Genomic DNA, 15,975 nt, shown 5'->3' on the forward strand with positions numbered 1-15,975 from the left:
TGTATGATTAGCAGGCGCACTGGGGTGAAGTTCAGGCATGAGCAACATGATTAGATTAACCAGACACTCCTAAAAGTTGACCTTCACTCTGGAAACCAGGTTATCTTTGTAACTGGCAATAGGAAGTATCTTTTCTTTTTCAACAGCTATTATTCTTTGCTCCGACTTGAACATCTAACAAAAGTAATTGTGGGACAGTGCAGATTTAAAGTTAGATTGTCTTCTACCTACCTTTGTGTCTTATTCGGTTTCAGGCAAATTTGTAGTAGCTTTTCGAATTAAAACATTTTACTTCCTCCTACAGTGTTTATAAAGGGTAGTATGTGTGTGGGGGTGGTGGTGGAGAGCAATGGTCTTAATTATCTCAGGAAAATAAATAGATTTTGGGTGCTAATTTTAACTGCTGTGGATTTCTAACATTTTGCAGTTTTCTGTTTATTTCACTTAAATTCGTATTTGAAACTTGTCCGTATTGATTCTCCCCAGCATTGATTTGTATCATCTATTGTAAATTGTCTACTTTAACTTGTTCAGTTTATTGAAGAACATGTGGACAATTGGGATTAAACTGTACCCAGCTTATGGCCACAATGAACTGAAGACTAATTAAAGCAACCAATAATTTGGATAATAAAGTGCACAGTGCATTTGGCAAGCCCTTGTAACGGTTGTTTGCTTTGGGTGCTTTTCCACAGAATGTATATGTAAACATCAACCGCATCATGTCAGTGGCCAATCGTTTACTGGAATCAAACCATTATGCATCTCAGCAAATCAAGCAGATTGCCAGTCAGCTGGAGCTGGAGTGGAAGGCATTTGCAGCAGCGCTGGATGAACGCAGCACCTTACTTGACATGTCTGCTGTTTTTCATCAGAAAGCTGAGCAGGTCGGTAACTCTTTATGGTCTTTATAACCTTCGGACAGTTCGGAACTGTCCCAGGTGCTTAACTTGTCTCACTGTGTGTTGTTTTAGGTGTATTTTATGCTGCAGGATTTTCGAGCTTTTAAACTGTGAAACCTTGAATTGGGTAAACTAGCTCAATAATGAGTCAGCCTCTCTGAAAAGTGTTCCAGAGCAGTTTCATTCCTCACTAAGTACTTAACCCCATGTAGGGCTGCAGTAATTTCATATATCCCGCTGTCTGCTTTTCTCTGATAATTTCTGTAGCCAAGAATAGGTTAAAATGACTCTCAAAGCTCCCCAGGCAATTACCACATGTGTTTTAATATATGAAGAATTTACCTCAATTTTGTTTTTTTTTAAAAAAAACACAGAATTGCTTTTGTTAATAATGAGACCCTACCAGCAGATTACCTCCATGTGGTAACTATTAGTTTAAAAATAATGTATTTTCCTGGTTCCTCCCTGCAGTTGCGACCGTTTTGTTTATCAAATAGTGAAGCACCCGCTGAGATGATACCAATGGTATTGAGATAATCTCAATGATATTGAGATAATCTCTTTAGTTTATATAACCTTATTACTAATGCCTTTTGAGGCTGAGTGTAAACTTCTTCTTCACTGGCTGTTCATTTGCTTTCCGTGCAACTCTCCATTAGTGCTGAGTATTTTGTAAACTAATAGATGTGAAAAAGATACCTAGCTATTTGGAACATCACTAGTAGTTACCAAGCATAGAACTTGTCGCTGGAGGTACAATATAATATACATTTATATAGCCTCTTTCATGTCGGGAGAACGTCTCAAAGTGATTCATATAGCTAACTGGGTACTGAACTAGTATCACGGAGGAGGAGAACTGAGTAGGGTGAGATGGGGAAAATGACTGAAGCACAGTTGAAGAGGTACGTTTTTTGGATAGGGAAGGAGGGGGTGAGACATGGAGTTCCAAAGAAAAGGGGGGAGAATGTCTGAAAGCTCACTCACTGCTGGTAGGACATATCGGGCGGGAGATATAAAGCAGGCCAGTGTTTGCTGAACAGAGGGAGTGGCTGTGTTTCTAAGATTTCAGGAGGGTGCAGAGGTAGGGTGGAGCAAAGCCATAGAGAATTTGAATACGAGGACAAGGAGCTTGAATTGGATTTGCTGGGGACTGAGGAACTAATGGTGGAGCCCAGCAAGGATGTGGGTGATAGCTGATTACTGAGTTGAGAGAAAGCTAAGTAAGTGAAAGCCGGGATATAGGGCTTGAAAGACAGTTGGAGTCAAACAAGGTTCAGCACCATCTTACTGAGGTGGAGGAATAATCTATACAGGTTGATGTTGTCAGCACCTGAGGTGAGGAGGTGCTGACAGGAGCCAAACTGGAAAACCTTGGTCTTGTTGACGTTCAACTGAAGTTAGAGCTTATTCAGGTCTTGTTGTGGGACAGGCAATTAGTCAGAACAGGAGTGTTCTTAGAATTGAGGGTAGAGGCCGAGAGATAGAGTTGGGTGTCATCCACATACATGTGGAAATGGACCCATGGCCTGCGAATGATGTCAGCAAAAAAATGGTGAAAAGGAGGCGATCTTGAGGAACTTCGCATGTGACTGTGTGGGGGTAGGATTAGAGAATTAGAAGAGAGAAAGTGAAGACACTAAAATAGGTCAGGAAAGGACAGAACCTTGAAGAAGAATCAGGGAGGAAAGATGGTGGAAAAGGATGGCGTAGATGATTGTGTCAAGGTGGAGAGGACGACAAGAGGAATAAAGAGGAAGAGACAGCTCTGTTCGTAGATGGAGAGAATGCCATTGGCAATGTTGGCCAGGGCAGTATACATGTTGTGTGCAGTGTAGAAACAATGCAAGAGCCTCAAAAAGGGAGTGGTAGGAGAGGACGACACAAAGTTGGGAAATGACATTCATTTTTGGTACTGAAATTTGTGATTGAATGTTCAATATCAGCTCAAATTCAGATGGATTAACTTTTATCAGCCGACTTTATGTGGTGGTGAGAGGTAAACAGAATAGGCCTGTCTGATAATTTCCTGCCAAGGGCAATGCGCCTGCCGCTATGCTTCACAACAATATCACAATGTCAAAACATGTCAAAAAATCAAAAGTGGTTTGCATGATGAAGTTCTTTTAGCTCATTTGAGCTGACCCATCCAGAATATAGTCTTCCCATTAGATCATCAAACTGTTTTTAAATTGGTCTAGCCTTCTGGTATTTGCTGCTGTTCCCGAGGAAGGGATACTGGTCTAATCATCTGTTTTAAAACAATATTCTTATTATTGCTCCAGCTGTTGATCACACACTGATTAACAAACTATTTCCCGGTATCCCACGTTTTCGCTTCATAACCTGAAGCCTGTCATCTCTTGTCCTATTGATTTTGCATATTGTTTGGTCTTATTCTTTCTCAATCCCAATTAGAACCTTGTATGCTTCTGAAGTCCTCTGAGATGTCTCCTTTCAACAACAAAACTTGCATATCTAGAGCCCCATTCATTTAGGGTAGCGTCGCGGAGGTTGTCTTCAGCACGAGCTGATCTAGTCATTGCAAATCACTCATCGTTCTCTTTTTGGCCTGGCAATCTAGTGTTTTCTGGTTAAGATAATTTATCTAAAAAAATCATTGCCCAGTGACTGAACCACACTTGAAGTCTGTTGTGCATGCTGTGAGTTGTGGTCTGCTACAGTGTTGTAGCCTGGAGCCCTATGATCAGACTAAAACTCTCAGCATGTCAAGTGTAGCCTTCAGCCAATCCTGTCTGTCTTAATAACTTCCTCTTTTTATGAAAACAGCTGCTGTCGGGTCTTGGCTGCCAGGACAGTGCACAGAGCCTTGCTAATTGGTAACAAAACAAATAGCTGTAATTCTACTTTTAATTGAATGTATGAAGATTGGAGGTTTTGATACCTTTTCTAGCTAAGATGGGAAGCATAATGGGGAGCAGTATTAAATGGAAGACTGGTAACCAGTTCACATATGCAGAGGAGAATAATGATATTGTTTTAAAGCTGGTCATTAGACCAAATATTTGAGTTGATTTTATATTCCAAAGGTCATCATATACCTTTATAGTCCATTTCAGTTGAATGCAAATTCCAGGGTATATTAGCACAGCATTTACATTTTAAGGCTGCTCAGCTGGTTACCAGCAAGTATTCAAGTTGCCTTGTATCCTAATCTGACTTTGGGGCTCAATAGTGATGCTTACACAATATGGGATTTCATAGACCTTGTGGCTTCTGTCTAATGACTCTAGTGATAGTTGATGGTTTTCTCTGAAGGTATGGGAAATAGCTCCAAGATTCAGGCCTGCAACCCACAGAAATGAACCTTTTGTTACATATGAACTGATGCCTCATTCATTGACCTGACAGCTTTATGTAGTTTTTTTAGTATACAAACATTTTTTTCACATATGATTATGTGTGATATGATTGTTTAACTTTTAGACTGCAGCTGACCTGTAAAGTTCGAGAACTCTTTAGTTCTCATCAATTACTTTGTAATTTATTAATTAAGGTAATGAAAGTTTCAGGGTTTAAAGATTTGACAATCCTATTTGTCAAAATCAATATTTTGCTTGCTGATTTTTGTTCTTCTGATTTGGATGTTTTTGTGCCTCTTGTTTCACATATTTCTCACCCCTGTGGAAGAACATGTAAATGTCAAGTAGTTTGACAGGATTTTGTCAAATGGAGAGAAGATTTTAGATTTATAAGTTTTGACAATTGACAATCCACCCCCATCACCCATGTCTGCAAGAAAATAGCTTGTGGTACATTATATTACAATTCAATTTAATTCTTTGAATAAAATCCTTCTTAAAAAAAATCTAAACTCTTTGTAAATGTCTGGTCATTCTTTGAAATTTGACTTCAAAATATGATTAAAATGTGAAGTGGGAGTTCACATATTACTTTTCTCTGACAATTCATTAACTTAGTAAAAGGTCAAAGAAAGAATAAATTCAAATGCAGCGCAAGCCTCCATCCACCACACTTTGTTGGCTTTAAATCCTATTTTCTACCACTGCGATACTCTTTGTTTAAAAATTGTCCATATGCCAATATTGTAATATTTATATTTGTAGATTTTTTTTTCAAAATTTCCCTCTAGTCCTTTGAATTTTGTGATTATTCATAGCTCCTTATTTAATGGTTGCAGTATTCCCATTTTACCATTTTGTTCTTGCAGATGTGACAATTTGTTTATACCCTGTTTATCAATTTCCTGGTAGGATTTACAATTCAGCAAACAAGATAACACGACAGCAGGATAACTCCCTCAGTTTTCTGCCTTGTATTTCCAATTTCGAGGTCATATACCCACATTTGGGGAAGTCTATTGTACTTGCAGAGCAAAGGCACTCTTTTTCTCCATCTTACCATGATTTTATTCCATGTTTTTGCATCTTGTTCTTGTCTTGTTTCGTGTGATGTGTAAGACAGCAGTTCCCCATTCTGTTTAGTGAAGAAGAATATTAGACAAACTGGGGCTCTTCAGAATTGAGAGAAGACTCAGGGGACTTCATAAAGGTATATAAAATGTTAAATGAGATTGATAAAATAAACTCAGATGACTACTTAAGGATGCAACAAGACCGTAGAACAAGGAGGTTTAGAGTTGTTCAGAAAGATACCAGAAAGTTTTTCTTTACTCAGTGGATAATCATGACTGGAACAGGTTGCCAGAAAGTTTAAAGCAAACTTATCCAGAATTTGTAGCAGAAGTGAAAATGCTTCATTCAAATTATAGTTAAAGTCATTTTCTGTAATTTCTCCCTCTGTTCCTGTAGGAAGTGGGATAGTCTGTGCTTGGGGGTGGAATGATGGAAATGTAGATTTTATTTTTGAGTAGGAATCCACCTTCCCTCACACCATGGTGCAGCCTGACAGTGTTTCGGAGACTGGCCTGTGAGTATGCCATTGCTTTGGAATTTGACACTCGACCGAACAACAGTGTTATTGTAATACAGTGCATGGAAATGCTAGTTGATTTTGGCAAGATTGGCCTGGTGTATTGACTGGTTGATGGCAAGCTTGCACCTGCCTTTTCCTAATGTTGGTGTTCCAGTTTGGGGAAGGGAGAAATGGTAAACAAAGGTCAGTTATCCTGAGCAATTATTATTCTACTTCCTGGAGTCTGCTAGCAAGGAGAGTCAAAGTAGCAGCCTTTAAAATGAATTAAGTGCCAAAATATCAGAAGGTGTGTTTCTCTATGTGTATCACATAGAAATGGTATTTGTGAATTTTAAGTGTACTCGTAGACAATTCAGTCATTAGAGAGTTGCATGTGACCATTATTCATTATTTCTCTGTTTCTTATCAATGGCAATGAGGCTGATTTGACAGAATATAAATTATTGTTGAAATTAATCTTGTATTTTTTATAATATCCACTGTAAGTAAAATGGGTGTGTGCTGTGTGCTGAAAGTGCAGGTTGCCGAAGGTTAAAGGGAGTCTGTGTTCTTTTCAAAATGCCTAATCAGGCAAGAGCAGGACATTTCTGCTTGCAGAAAATATTGCAGCGAAAGTCAGGCATAGTAAAGGATCAGAAGCAATTATCGTTGGAGTGCCTGAATAAACCGTTGCTCTTTAAGGCTGCAGATGCTTATCTTATAGTTTTTATTGGCAAATACAACCCAACTGCTCGAATTTACATGCAAGTCCAGTTTAGTCCAAGAGTTAATTGTCTCCGTGGTTGGCAGCCATTGCTGTGTCTGCCGTCTTGACATTGTTTACAAGGCAGTTAGAAAGATCTTTTTCTCCTCGTTAGGTGAAGTGTATTTTCCTTGCAGCGTTTTATTTTAAAAAATACCCTTTTTTTAAAAAAAAAGGTCCTGTATTAATCTGATTTTCTTGAAGAGAATTCCTCTTACTCTTTTTGCAAAGATAATTGCAGGTTTACCCCCGCCCCTCGATACTAAAGGTTGTTGCCATAGTGAGCACTAAATAGAAATGTTTTAGTTCAATAGTCCAATAACTGGTGTTGCTGGAAACAAGTGCTACCCAGATGTGTTTCAGGTGAGAACCTGAAACCAAATAATACTATGTATTTGGATGATACCAATTTAAGAAACATACTGCAGCAGCATTGAGGAAAGAAAGGACATTGATTTGATTCCCGTTCTCTCAGTGCAGTTACTTGTTCACAGAACTTATCACTGACATCAGGTGAGAAAATATTGAGGTCTCGAGTTAAACCGAAAGCTTGCAACACTTTAGGTATACGGCATATTGCTTTAAATAACTATTTCTCTTTTCAACAAGGAGTTAGTGACCTGATGTCCTTTTAAAATATTATGAAAATGTCCATGGTAAAGGGAAAACTACATTCCATTGGAAGTATTTTCCCTTCCAGTGACTTTCTCCTTCGTAAACAATATTTTCATATTGATTTGTGACAAATTGCTGGTATTGACTGTCCACCATCTCTTACTGTGTCTTAGATTGATGGGGGTAATGTACTAATAATAAATAATGGCTTATTACATCTTCGAGACGTCTCAAAGCGCTTCACAGGATATACTGTAAAGTGTAGTGACTGGCTTGTGGGCAAAACGCATGAAATGTAGCAGAAAAACTGAACCAGCACATGGCTGTGTTGTAGGTTTCTCGAGATGTTCCTGTTTACAGTTGTTACCACGTATGAAGAAGCCAATAAGGAAGCTTCAGTTTCATAAAATACATGGCCTGCACTTGCACCAAACATTGTCTTTATCATAGGAAATCAAAAACGGTTCTAGATTTGTTTACTGTTCGAGTCCTACTTAACCAACCACCTCCATTTCATCTCGGTAAATGGGTTCTCCACCTGCGGAGTACCCCGGGTCTCCATTCTTGGCCCTCTTCTTTTCCTTACCTAGATGCTCCCTCTGGGCGATGCCATCTGCAGACATGAGGTAAACTTCCAAATGTATGCAGATGACACACATTCTTTGCTTCCTTCAGTACAAACTCCAGGTTCGCCGATGTTCTATTAGCTTGTCTGGCAGACATCAGGGCCTGGATGAGGGCAAACTTCTGCAGCTGAATATGGACAAGATGGAAGCCATACTCCTTGGCTCCCGTCAAAGTCTTCACTCCTGTGGATCTAAACTTCTCAACTTCCCTGGGCTCTCCCTCAGACTCACCGAACCAGTGCGCCATCTAGGCGTCCGGTTCGACCTCCAACTGACTTCCCCCCCCAACATCCGGTCCCTGACTAGGACTGCCTTCTTCTACCTCCGCCACATTGCCCACCTCCGACTGTACCTTACCCCAAATGCAGCCGAAACCCTAGTCCATGGGTTTGTCACCTCCCGCCTGGATTACTCAAACACACTCCTCATTGGTCTCCCCAGCTCCACTATTCAAAAAATCGAGCTCATTCAGAGCTCTGGCACCCACATACTGACCTGGACCAAACACCTTACCCACATCTCACCTGTTCTGGCCAGGCTCCACTGGCTCCCTCCCCATCACCGAATAATTGACTTCAAGATCCTCACAATTGTGTACAAATCCATTCAATCCTTGGCATCTTCCTACCTCTCCGACCCCCAATCCACCATCCGGTACCTCTGCTCGAGTGGCACCAGCCTCCTACTCGTCCCTCGCACCCTCCGCCCCACCATCCTGAAAGTCTGGAACACTCTCCCTCAATCCCTCTGCCTTGCCCCCTCTCTCCACCTTTTCAAGTCCTGCCTGAAAACCTTCCTCTTCAACAGTGCTTACGGCCACCTACACCCTCACCAACCCCACCCCAACCCCCCTCCCCCCACCCCCACCCACCTGGGCTCGGAGTGAGACTCCACTACTGTTAAGTGCTCTGAGACATTACCCTGTGATGAGTGCTATACAAGTGCAAGTTGTTGTTGTAATGCTTTCTGTTTTGAATGCTGTCTGTTTGTTGCTTTTTTTTAGTATCAGTAGATCAAAAAAAAAATGTGATTACTGCCCCAAAATTATGAGAAGCTGTACTCCTGGTACCTCTGTCAGTAGCTGCCTCTTAAATCATAGCATGTTTGTATTCAGTACAGGATCTTGAATACATTAATCAACAAGCCAGTTAAAATTCACAAAGGGTTCTTTCCATGAAATTTAGATTTCTAAATGATATGTTGTGGTTTTTCAGTTGGGTACTGTCCACTGTTAAAAAGGTAGTCTTTCTGGTAGTTTAGATTTATTCATGATAAATTAATTGGCTACATAGATTGATCTTCTGAAAGGGACTTCCATACAGATGTTGTCAGGACTGTATCTAAATCAAGCACATTTTTCATGAGGTTTTTAAACACTTTCCCCACTTGTTGGACTGTTAATTTTTGTTTGGAAATTATTTGTACAATTGGCATCAGCAACCAATGAGCTAGGGAGGGAGTACAAAAAATAATTCAACCTAGCTTCCTGTTCCTGATCACCATTGAGTGAATCTTGCAAGAAAAATCAGTTTGTGATGATGTTAGGATCACAGTACCAGGCTTGGTTACAATGCTCCATGGTTGCATACCATGTAACTATTGTTTGTTTGCTAATGAAGAATATTTGCTTGAACAAAGTATCGTAGAAGTCACTGGTTTCCAGAGGAAAGAGTGAGGGAGAAAATGGGGAGGAAAAAATATATGGGGTGGGGGACATTAATAAGGAAAAGAAACTGCAAGATATAGATGAGAGACTGGTAAACAAAACCGTTTCCATGTGAGTGAGATGCACACAGTGAGAAATCGAGTAGATGTTCAGAGGGGAAGTTACAGAAATGGAAATTGCAAAAAGAAAACCGACTAAAACAGAATGCCTGGCTTAGGGAGGGGATGAATCAGCCAGCCGCCCTGCTCTTGATGCTTCCCAGTTTCTCCTGTTGGAAAATCTGCAAGTATTCGTGTCAGCTGAGGCTTCGACTCGGCTGTGGTGCCCTGTCTAGTAATCTCAAACGTTACTTGAAGAGTTGTCAATTGGATGGCAGCTGACACCCATAAAACTCTACCTGAACAAGAATTTGTGGTCAGGAGATGAAGAACACATTGGGGGATGGGGGTTATTGACCACATAATAAATTAAAGCAAAGTGTTAAGGTGCAAGAATGACCAAACTTGATCAATGGGAAAATTATAAGGGTGTTAAGAAATCCTAAATTTTAAGTTTAAAATGAAAGTTCCCATACTGCATTCTGAAGTCATCAAAAGATATGATGATGTCACCTCTAAAACGGATTCAGCTGTGTTATCAAGGTAAGAGGCAGGAATGCACAATTGTATCTAGATTATGGCAGCATCTACCTCTGGTCAGTAGAACTTCGAAAATACTTATTAAACATGTTTTCGACATTGTCTTTGCTTTGCTTTTTAAGAGGCTCAGCCTCATAAATGCCAGCAGTTAGCTTGAGTTATGAACTGAAGGTTCTTCTGTTCCCTGTTGGAAGATGCATTGGTTGCAAGTTAGACACTTAAATCCATAGATATTAGAATATTTTGCTTTATATCCTCACATGCTTAACATCATTATTATTGTTATTATTATGCTTAACATCGCCCTTCACCCACTCTAAAAAAATATGCAGTACTGTTGATTTTTGAGTCACTTCTAACATAATCTTATAGCAGATATTCCACAGTGTATTTATATCATTGACTGTGAAATTTCTGTTCTCCAGTATATGAGCAATGTGGATTCATGGTGTAAGGCCTGTGGGGAAGTGGAACTTCCCTCAGAACTGCAGGATTTGGAGGATTCAATTCACCATCACCAGGGTTTATATGAACAAATAACATTGGCATATTCTGAGGTAAGTGAATGTGGACACCAGGAAAACAGTGCTGCACTAATAATAAGATTTTACAAAAATATGTACATATGCAAAAGTCGTAATCAGTTGTTTTTCTGTGGGATTTGTGGCAGTTTTTGATTAAGACAATTCCATAAGACATTTTGTCTCTTGGCATTAATTCATGGGTCTTTTTTTCCAGCTTATCATGTCATCCACTCAAAAACATACTTTGATTCAATTATCTTTGTACAGTTGTACTTTTCTTATGTTCATATGTTCTTATGTTCATGTTGAATTTCTAAAATTTAAAAAAATTTCTATGCAGCTTTCTTCTGATTTTTAGAAATCATAAACTTTCAAGATATTTCTGAAACCCAATTCTGAATTTAGAAGTGATGTTTTAAAATGGTAACTGCGTAGTTTTCCAATGTAGAACAATGATATGTTTCCCGGTACATTCCAGCCCTGCCCACTCGAACTTTGGTTTACAGAGCTGAGGATATGTCGACACCCTCAAATAAGTCTGTAAGACTGGCCAACCATCAAGAGTGCCTTAGATGACTGTGACCCTGCCTTGCTTTGCCAAGTGGATCTGTTTTGAGCCAGTGCACCCTAGGATGACTTGCAATTTTCACATGTGGTTTTATTATCACAGCTTATAATTATCACATAATATTTATTCTTCACCCCAATATATGAATGAAATGCCACTCAATTTTGAGTTTTTAGAAGCTCCAATGCCCTTAATTTAGTTTTTCACTTTGTATTCATGATGTATTAACCTCTGCAGGTGAGCCAAGATGGGAAGGCTCTGCTAGATAAACTCCAACGACCTCTAACCCCCGGCAGTGCTGACTCATTGATGGCGACTGCCAATTATTCAAAGGCTGTTCACCATGTGCTGGACATCATCCACGAGGTCCTCCACCACCAGCGACAGCTGGAGAACATCTGGCAACATCGAAAGGTTCGGCTCCACCAGCGGCTCCAACTCTGTGTCTTTCAACAGGATGTACATCAGGTGAGTGCAAGTTTGATCTTCACCATGTGTGCTCTGGACATTTAGAGAAAGGTAATTCCTTTCTTTAACATCAAATTGAACAAGTGTTTCCTTGGTGTGTCAGCCTAGACCATGATATTGGGTCTTGTTTTAGAGCCTAAACAGAGGGAACATATTTCAGGCCTACACATGAGAGTGCTATCACCTGAGGCAAATGCGTACCATTGTTATAACATTTGCTCATCGTTTCTTACCTCAATTATTATTAGTAGTACATTAGAGCTTTAAAAAAAAGGTATGTTTGTAAAATTATGACTTCCCCTCACTCCACCGTGTTCCAGCAAATTAAATAGATAGGAAGCTCCAGGGGAAAATTATTTGGAAGAGTTCTGTCAATGCAACTTTTAAAAAGAAACTTTGCTAGAGGTGAATAGAAAGTGGTGGGGTAAGGTGTACATCAACATTTAACCTCTGTCTTCATCACGCTGGCTCGGGTAGCAATTTACTGTTTTCAGTAAAGGAAATATGGGTTGGTTTTCTTGGCAGTTGTCATTTATCTGTGTACAAGATGAGCTCAATTGCCCCTGTAGATGTGTTGTATTTTCACTGCCTGTCAGATGTGATTAAGACAAGTCACCTACCACCAGAGCAAGCTTGTGATGATAGATGCTGGGTTTGCAAAATGAAGCATTAGAGAAAACATTTTAACAGAAGAATTTAGGTATCATTAAAAGCAACCATCAACATAAATCTTTCCTAGTTCACGACGGACCAGTGAATGGGAGCAACTAATCATAACTCATAACTCTCAATTCAGCACTTTTCAGCTATTAGCACAGTGTGTGGATCAATTGATTCATGTACCTACATACCCTTCATTACAAAGGGTACAAAAAGCACTTGAATAGTTTTAATATGTCCATGTTTATAGGTCTATGAATTACTGGAGCTTTTATTGTAGAATTCATTTGATCTGATCAAATCTTACTCCTTATAAATATAGCACCTTAAAGAAAACTGCTCTAAGTTATACTTATCCTGCTATCCATTTGAGCACTATATGATGCTTCTTCCATAATCAACATTGCCAAATTAATGCTGTTTTCCCCTAATATATATTTTTTATAATTTTTTTTCAACAACAAATGAGAAACTGACAAAGCACACTTTAGGATCCACTCACGTTGACACTTGTCTAACTGTATCTAATAATTTCCGGAGTTAGTTAGTCGGGTGGATTTCTCTGGGGAAGAGGGTGCACAATCCATTTCTGACACAAAAAAAATTCTGTGCTTAAGTGGAATACATATGTGAAACTTTTGTCTAGTTTGGATACTTGTTAAGCATGGCAGTAGGTTTTCTCATGTATGAGACATTTGGCTGACCAAAATTAAACCTTCAATGTGGACTTTTTTCAAATTAAATTTAGAGTACAAGAGTAGGGAAGTCTTGCTGCAACTGTATAGGGCCCTGGTGAGACCGCAACTAGAGTATTGTGTGCAGTTTTGGTCCCCTTATTTAAAAAAGGACATACTTGCCCTAGAGGGGGTGCAGCGTAGATTCACTCCGTTAGTTCCTGGGATGAGGGGACTGACCTATGAGGATAGGCTGAATAAACTAGAGCTGTATTCTCTAGAGTACAGAAGAATTAGGGGAGATCTCATTGAAACATATAAGATTCTTAAAGGGCTGGATACAGTAGACACTGAGGGTCTGTTTCCCCTGGTAGGAGAATCCATAACCAGGGGTCACAGTCTTAAAATTAAGGGTCAGCCTTTTAGAACAGAGTTGAGGAAACATTTCTTCACTCAGAGGGTAGTGAATTTATGGAATTCACTACCCCAGAAGACTGTAGATGCTCAGTCCTTGAACATCTTCAAGGCTGAGACTGATAGATTTTTAAAAAATAGAGGGATTAGGGGATATGGGGATAGGACAGGTAATTAGAGTTAGGTCTGAAGATCAGCCATGATCTTATCGAATGGCGGGGCAGGCTCGAGGGGCCGAATGGCCTACTCCTGCTCCTAATTCTCATGTTTTTATGTTCTTAAATATTAGCCTGGCTCAGGTGATAACACTTTTGTCTCTGAGTAAGAAGGTTGTGAGTTCAAGCCCCTCATAGTCTTGAACTCACCCTTATGCTGTTGAATAATAATAATCCTTGCATTTGATATAGTGCCTCATCATGTCGGTGAGACATCTCAAAGTGCTTCACAGAATATATTGTAAAGTGGGTTGACTGTGTATTTTGTGGGTGAAATGTGGCAGCCAAATGCGCACATCAGTGTCCCAAAAACAGACCAAATTATTATAATTTTTTTTGTTAGTGATTATTACACCTGGAAAGCAACCCGCCAACAACTGAGTTCCTACTTACTGTTAGGTAAACAGTGTGTGAAGTAAGGAAAGTTACCTAAGGTTTCACTCCGGCCAGGAATCGAACCTGGGTCCTTTCACATGCGAGGCGAATACGCTGACCTCTACGCTACCTGACTCCACATTTTTGAGATTCCATTTTTACGCCTGTTTTATTTCTTATGAGTCAGCCAGTTTCTAGTCCACTTCAGAAATCATATCCCTCTATTTCATGGCTTTGAACCTTGTGGTCCAATCTCCTCAATGATACAGAGAGTTGCTACACATGCTTTGTAACACTGCACTGTCGTATAATACTGTTCTTTCATTACAGATAATTAGTTTGTCCTAATCTCCTTTCTTCAGTTAAAGCTTCTGTATTACATCTCATATTATGCACAAAGGGTCAGTGGTTATGTATGATTACATCTCTAAGAACTCTAATTAGCAGCTTTCAGAGCAGGTATTCTTTTTAACTTTATAACCAGCTTTATATGCTGCCACTAATAAGTCGAGGAGTAAGAATTGTACAAACCAGACCCCTGCTACTTTGTGAAGCCATTTGCTACTTACAGCTTTGAGCTATTCTGCCCCCACTCTCAGGAACCCCGTACCAGAGGCCTTCCATCTCACTCCCCAACTTTAAAGCCCACCTTGACTTTTCTTTTCGGCCACACTTCTGATCACATTTCTTTCCCTTTCCTCTGCTTCCTCCCACATCCAGCACGAGAAGACTGGAGAAGCAGGAAAAAGCTTATTATCTGATAGGCAATGCTTCCCTCATCTTTCGCCTCCAATCCCATCTTTGTGGAGTCCTGTAGCTCAGTGGTTAGAGCACTTGCCTTGCAAGCGAGACACCTGGGTTCAATTCCAGACAGGGCGAAACCTTGGGCAGGTTTCCTTACTCCACACGCCTAATAATAATCCCTCCAAAACAAAAAACAATAATAAATTGGTAATTTTCATACCACGACTGTTTGTGGGACATTGCTGTGCGCAATTGGCTGCCGAGTTTCGCCCACAAAATGTACATTCAATTCACTTTACAGTATATCCTGTGAATATCTTTGAGACGTCTAAAAGACGTGAAAAGCGCTATATCAAATGCAAGGATTATTATTATTATTTCGCTGGGATGCAACATACTAGGCAACTCGGTTGGTTGAGCTAGACTAGAATATTTGGTGATTGATTGCTGAGGGGCTACTCAGTTCTTCACTCTTTTGAGGTCAATAAAATGAAAATCGTGTTTAAAACTATCCTCTTGGAAAGAGAAGGTAAAAAGGTTCTCGCTGAGGCTAACTGGGTATGAGGAGACACCTAACAAAGCCAGATATATCTATAATAATCCAAGTAATTGTTGTGGATTCACCATTCTTTCCAGTGATTTAGACAGTGTAGGTATACTATCACCTCTGTGAGCCACAACCATAGCAAATAGGATGATTTTAGCTGAACAAGTTCCTTGCTACACATTTAACATTATATTTTTCTGTTCGAACTTTATTTTTCCCTGTTTCACTGGAAAAAAAAATATTTCCTCCAAAGCTCCGTATACACTGCCCTAACCACTGTTCCTCCTCCCTGCATCTCATTGGGTTCAACTCAGAACTCATGATGTTATTGGCCATTTTAATTCACTGCTTCTCTAGACCTTCATCTGGGTTTCTGAATTAAAAAAAACCCATTGGTTGCACATTATTTTGCACAGTCCTCCTGCACTAACGCTGGGTTTATATTGCACAACTGTTTTCTGAAGTGGCCCTCCAATGCTGGCTGCCACTTCTGTCGTTGTAAAAACTAACCTGTTTAGATTTCACGATATACTCTAGTCTAGAGCAATTGAAGCAGCTATAAACAGCTCAAGCATATTTCTCTATTTTATTTCTTATTCCTTTGTTTCCCTTCTAATATCTCCCATTACCTATACCTAAAAAGGAGTCAACAACAGGAGTATGGGGAAAGGGCAGATTAA

At 39.8% G+C, this 15,975-nt stretch overlaps 1 protein-coding gene across 2 annotated transcripts in view; it reads left to right on the plus strand.

Annotated features, from left to right (window-relative positions):
- The window catches only part of LOC103183938 (triple functional domain protein), a 193,295-nt gene that overhangs the window by 31,473 nt on the left and 145,847 nt on the right, over positions 1-15,975 (plus strand). For both annotated transcript variants that reach the window (XM_042331946.1, XM_042331945.1), the window contains exons 6-8: positions 696-887; positions 10,532-10,663; positions 11,436-11,666. In XM_042331946.1, the coding sequence (XP_042187880.1) occupies positions 696-887; positions 10,532-10,663; positions 11,436-11,666 (555 nt within the window). The remainder of the gene's footprint in view (positions 1-695; positions 888-10,531; positions 10,664-11,435; positions 11,667-15,975) is intronic.

This window comes from Callorhinchus milii, unplaced genomic scaffold, assembly GCF_018977255.1.
Source record: "Callorhinchus milii isolate IMCB2004 unplaced genomic scaffold, IMCB_Cmil_1.0 Scaffold2, whole genome shotgun sequence".
NCBI classification, from domain to species: Eukaryota; Metazoa; Chordata; class Chondrichthyes; order Chimaeriformes; family Callorhinchidae; genus Callorhinchus; species Callorhinchus milii.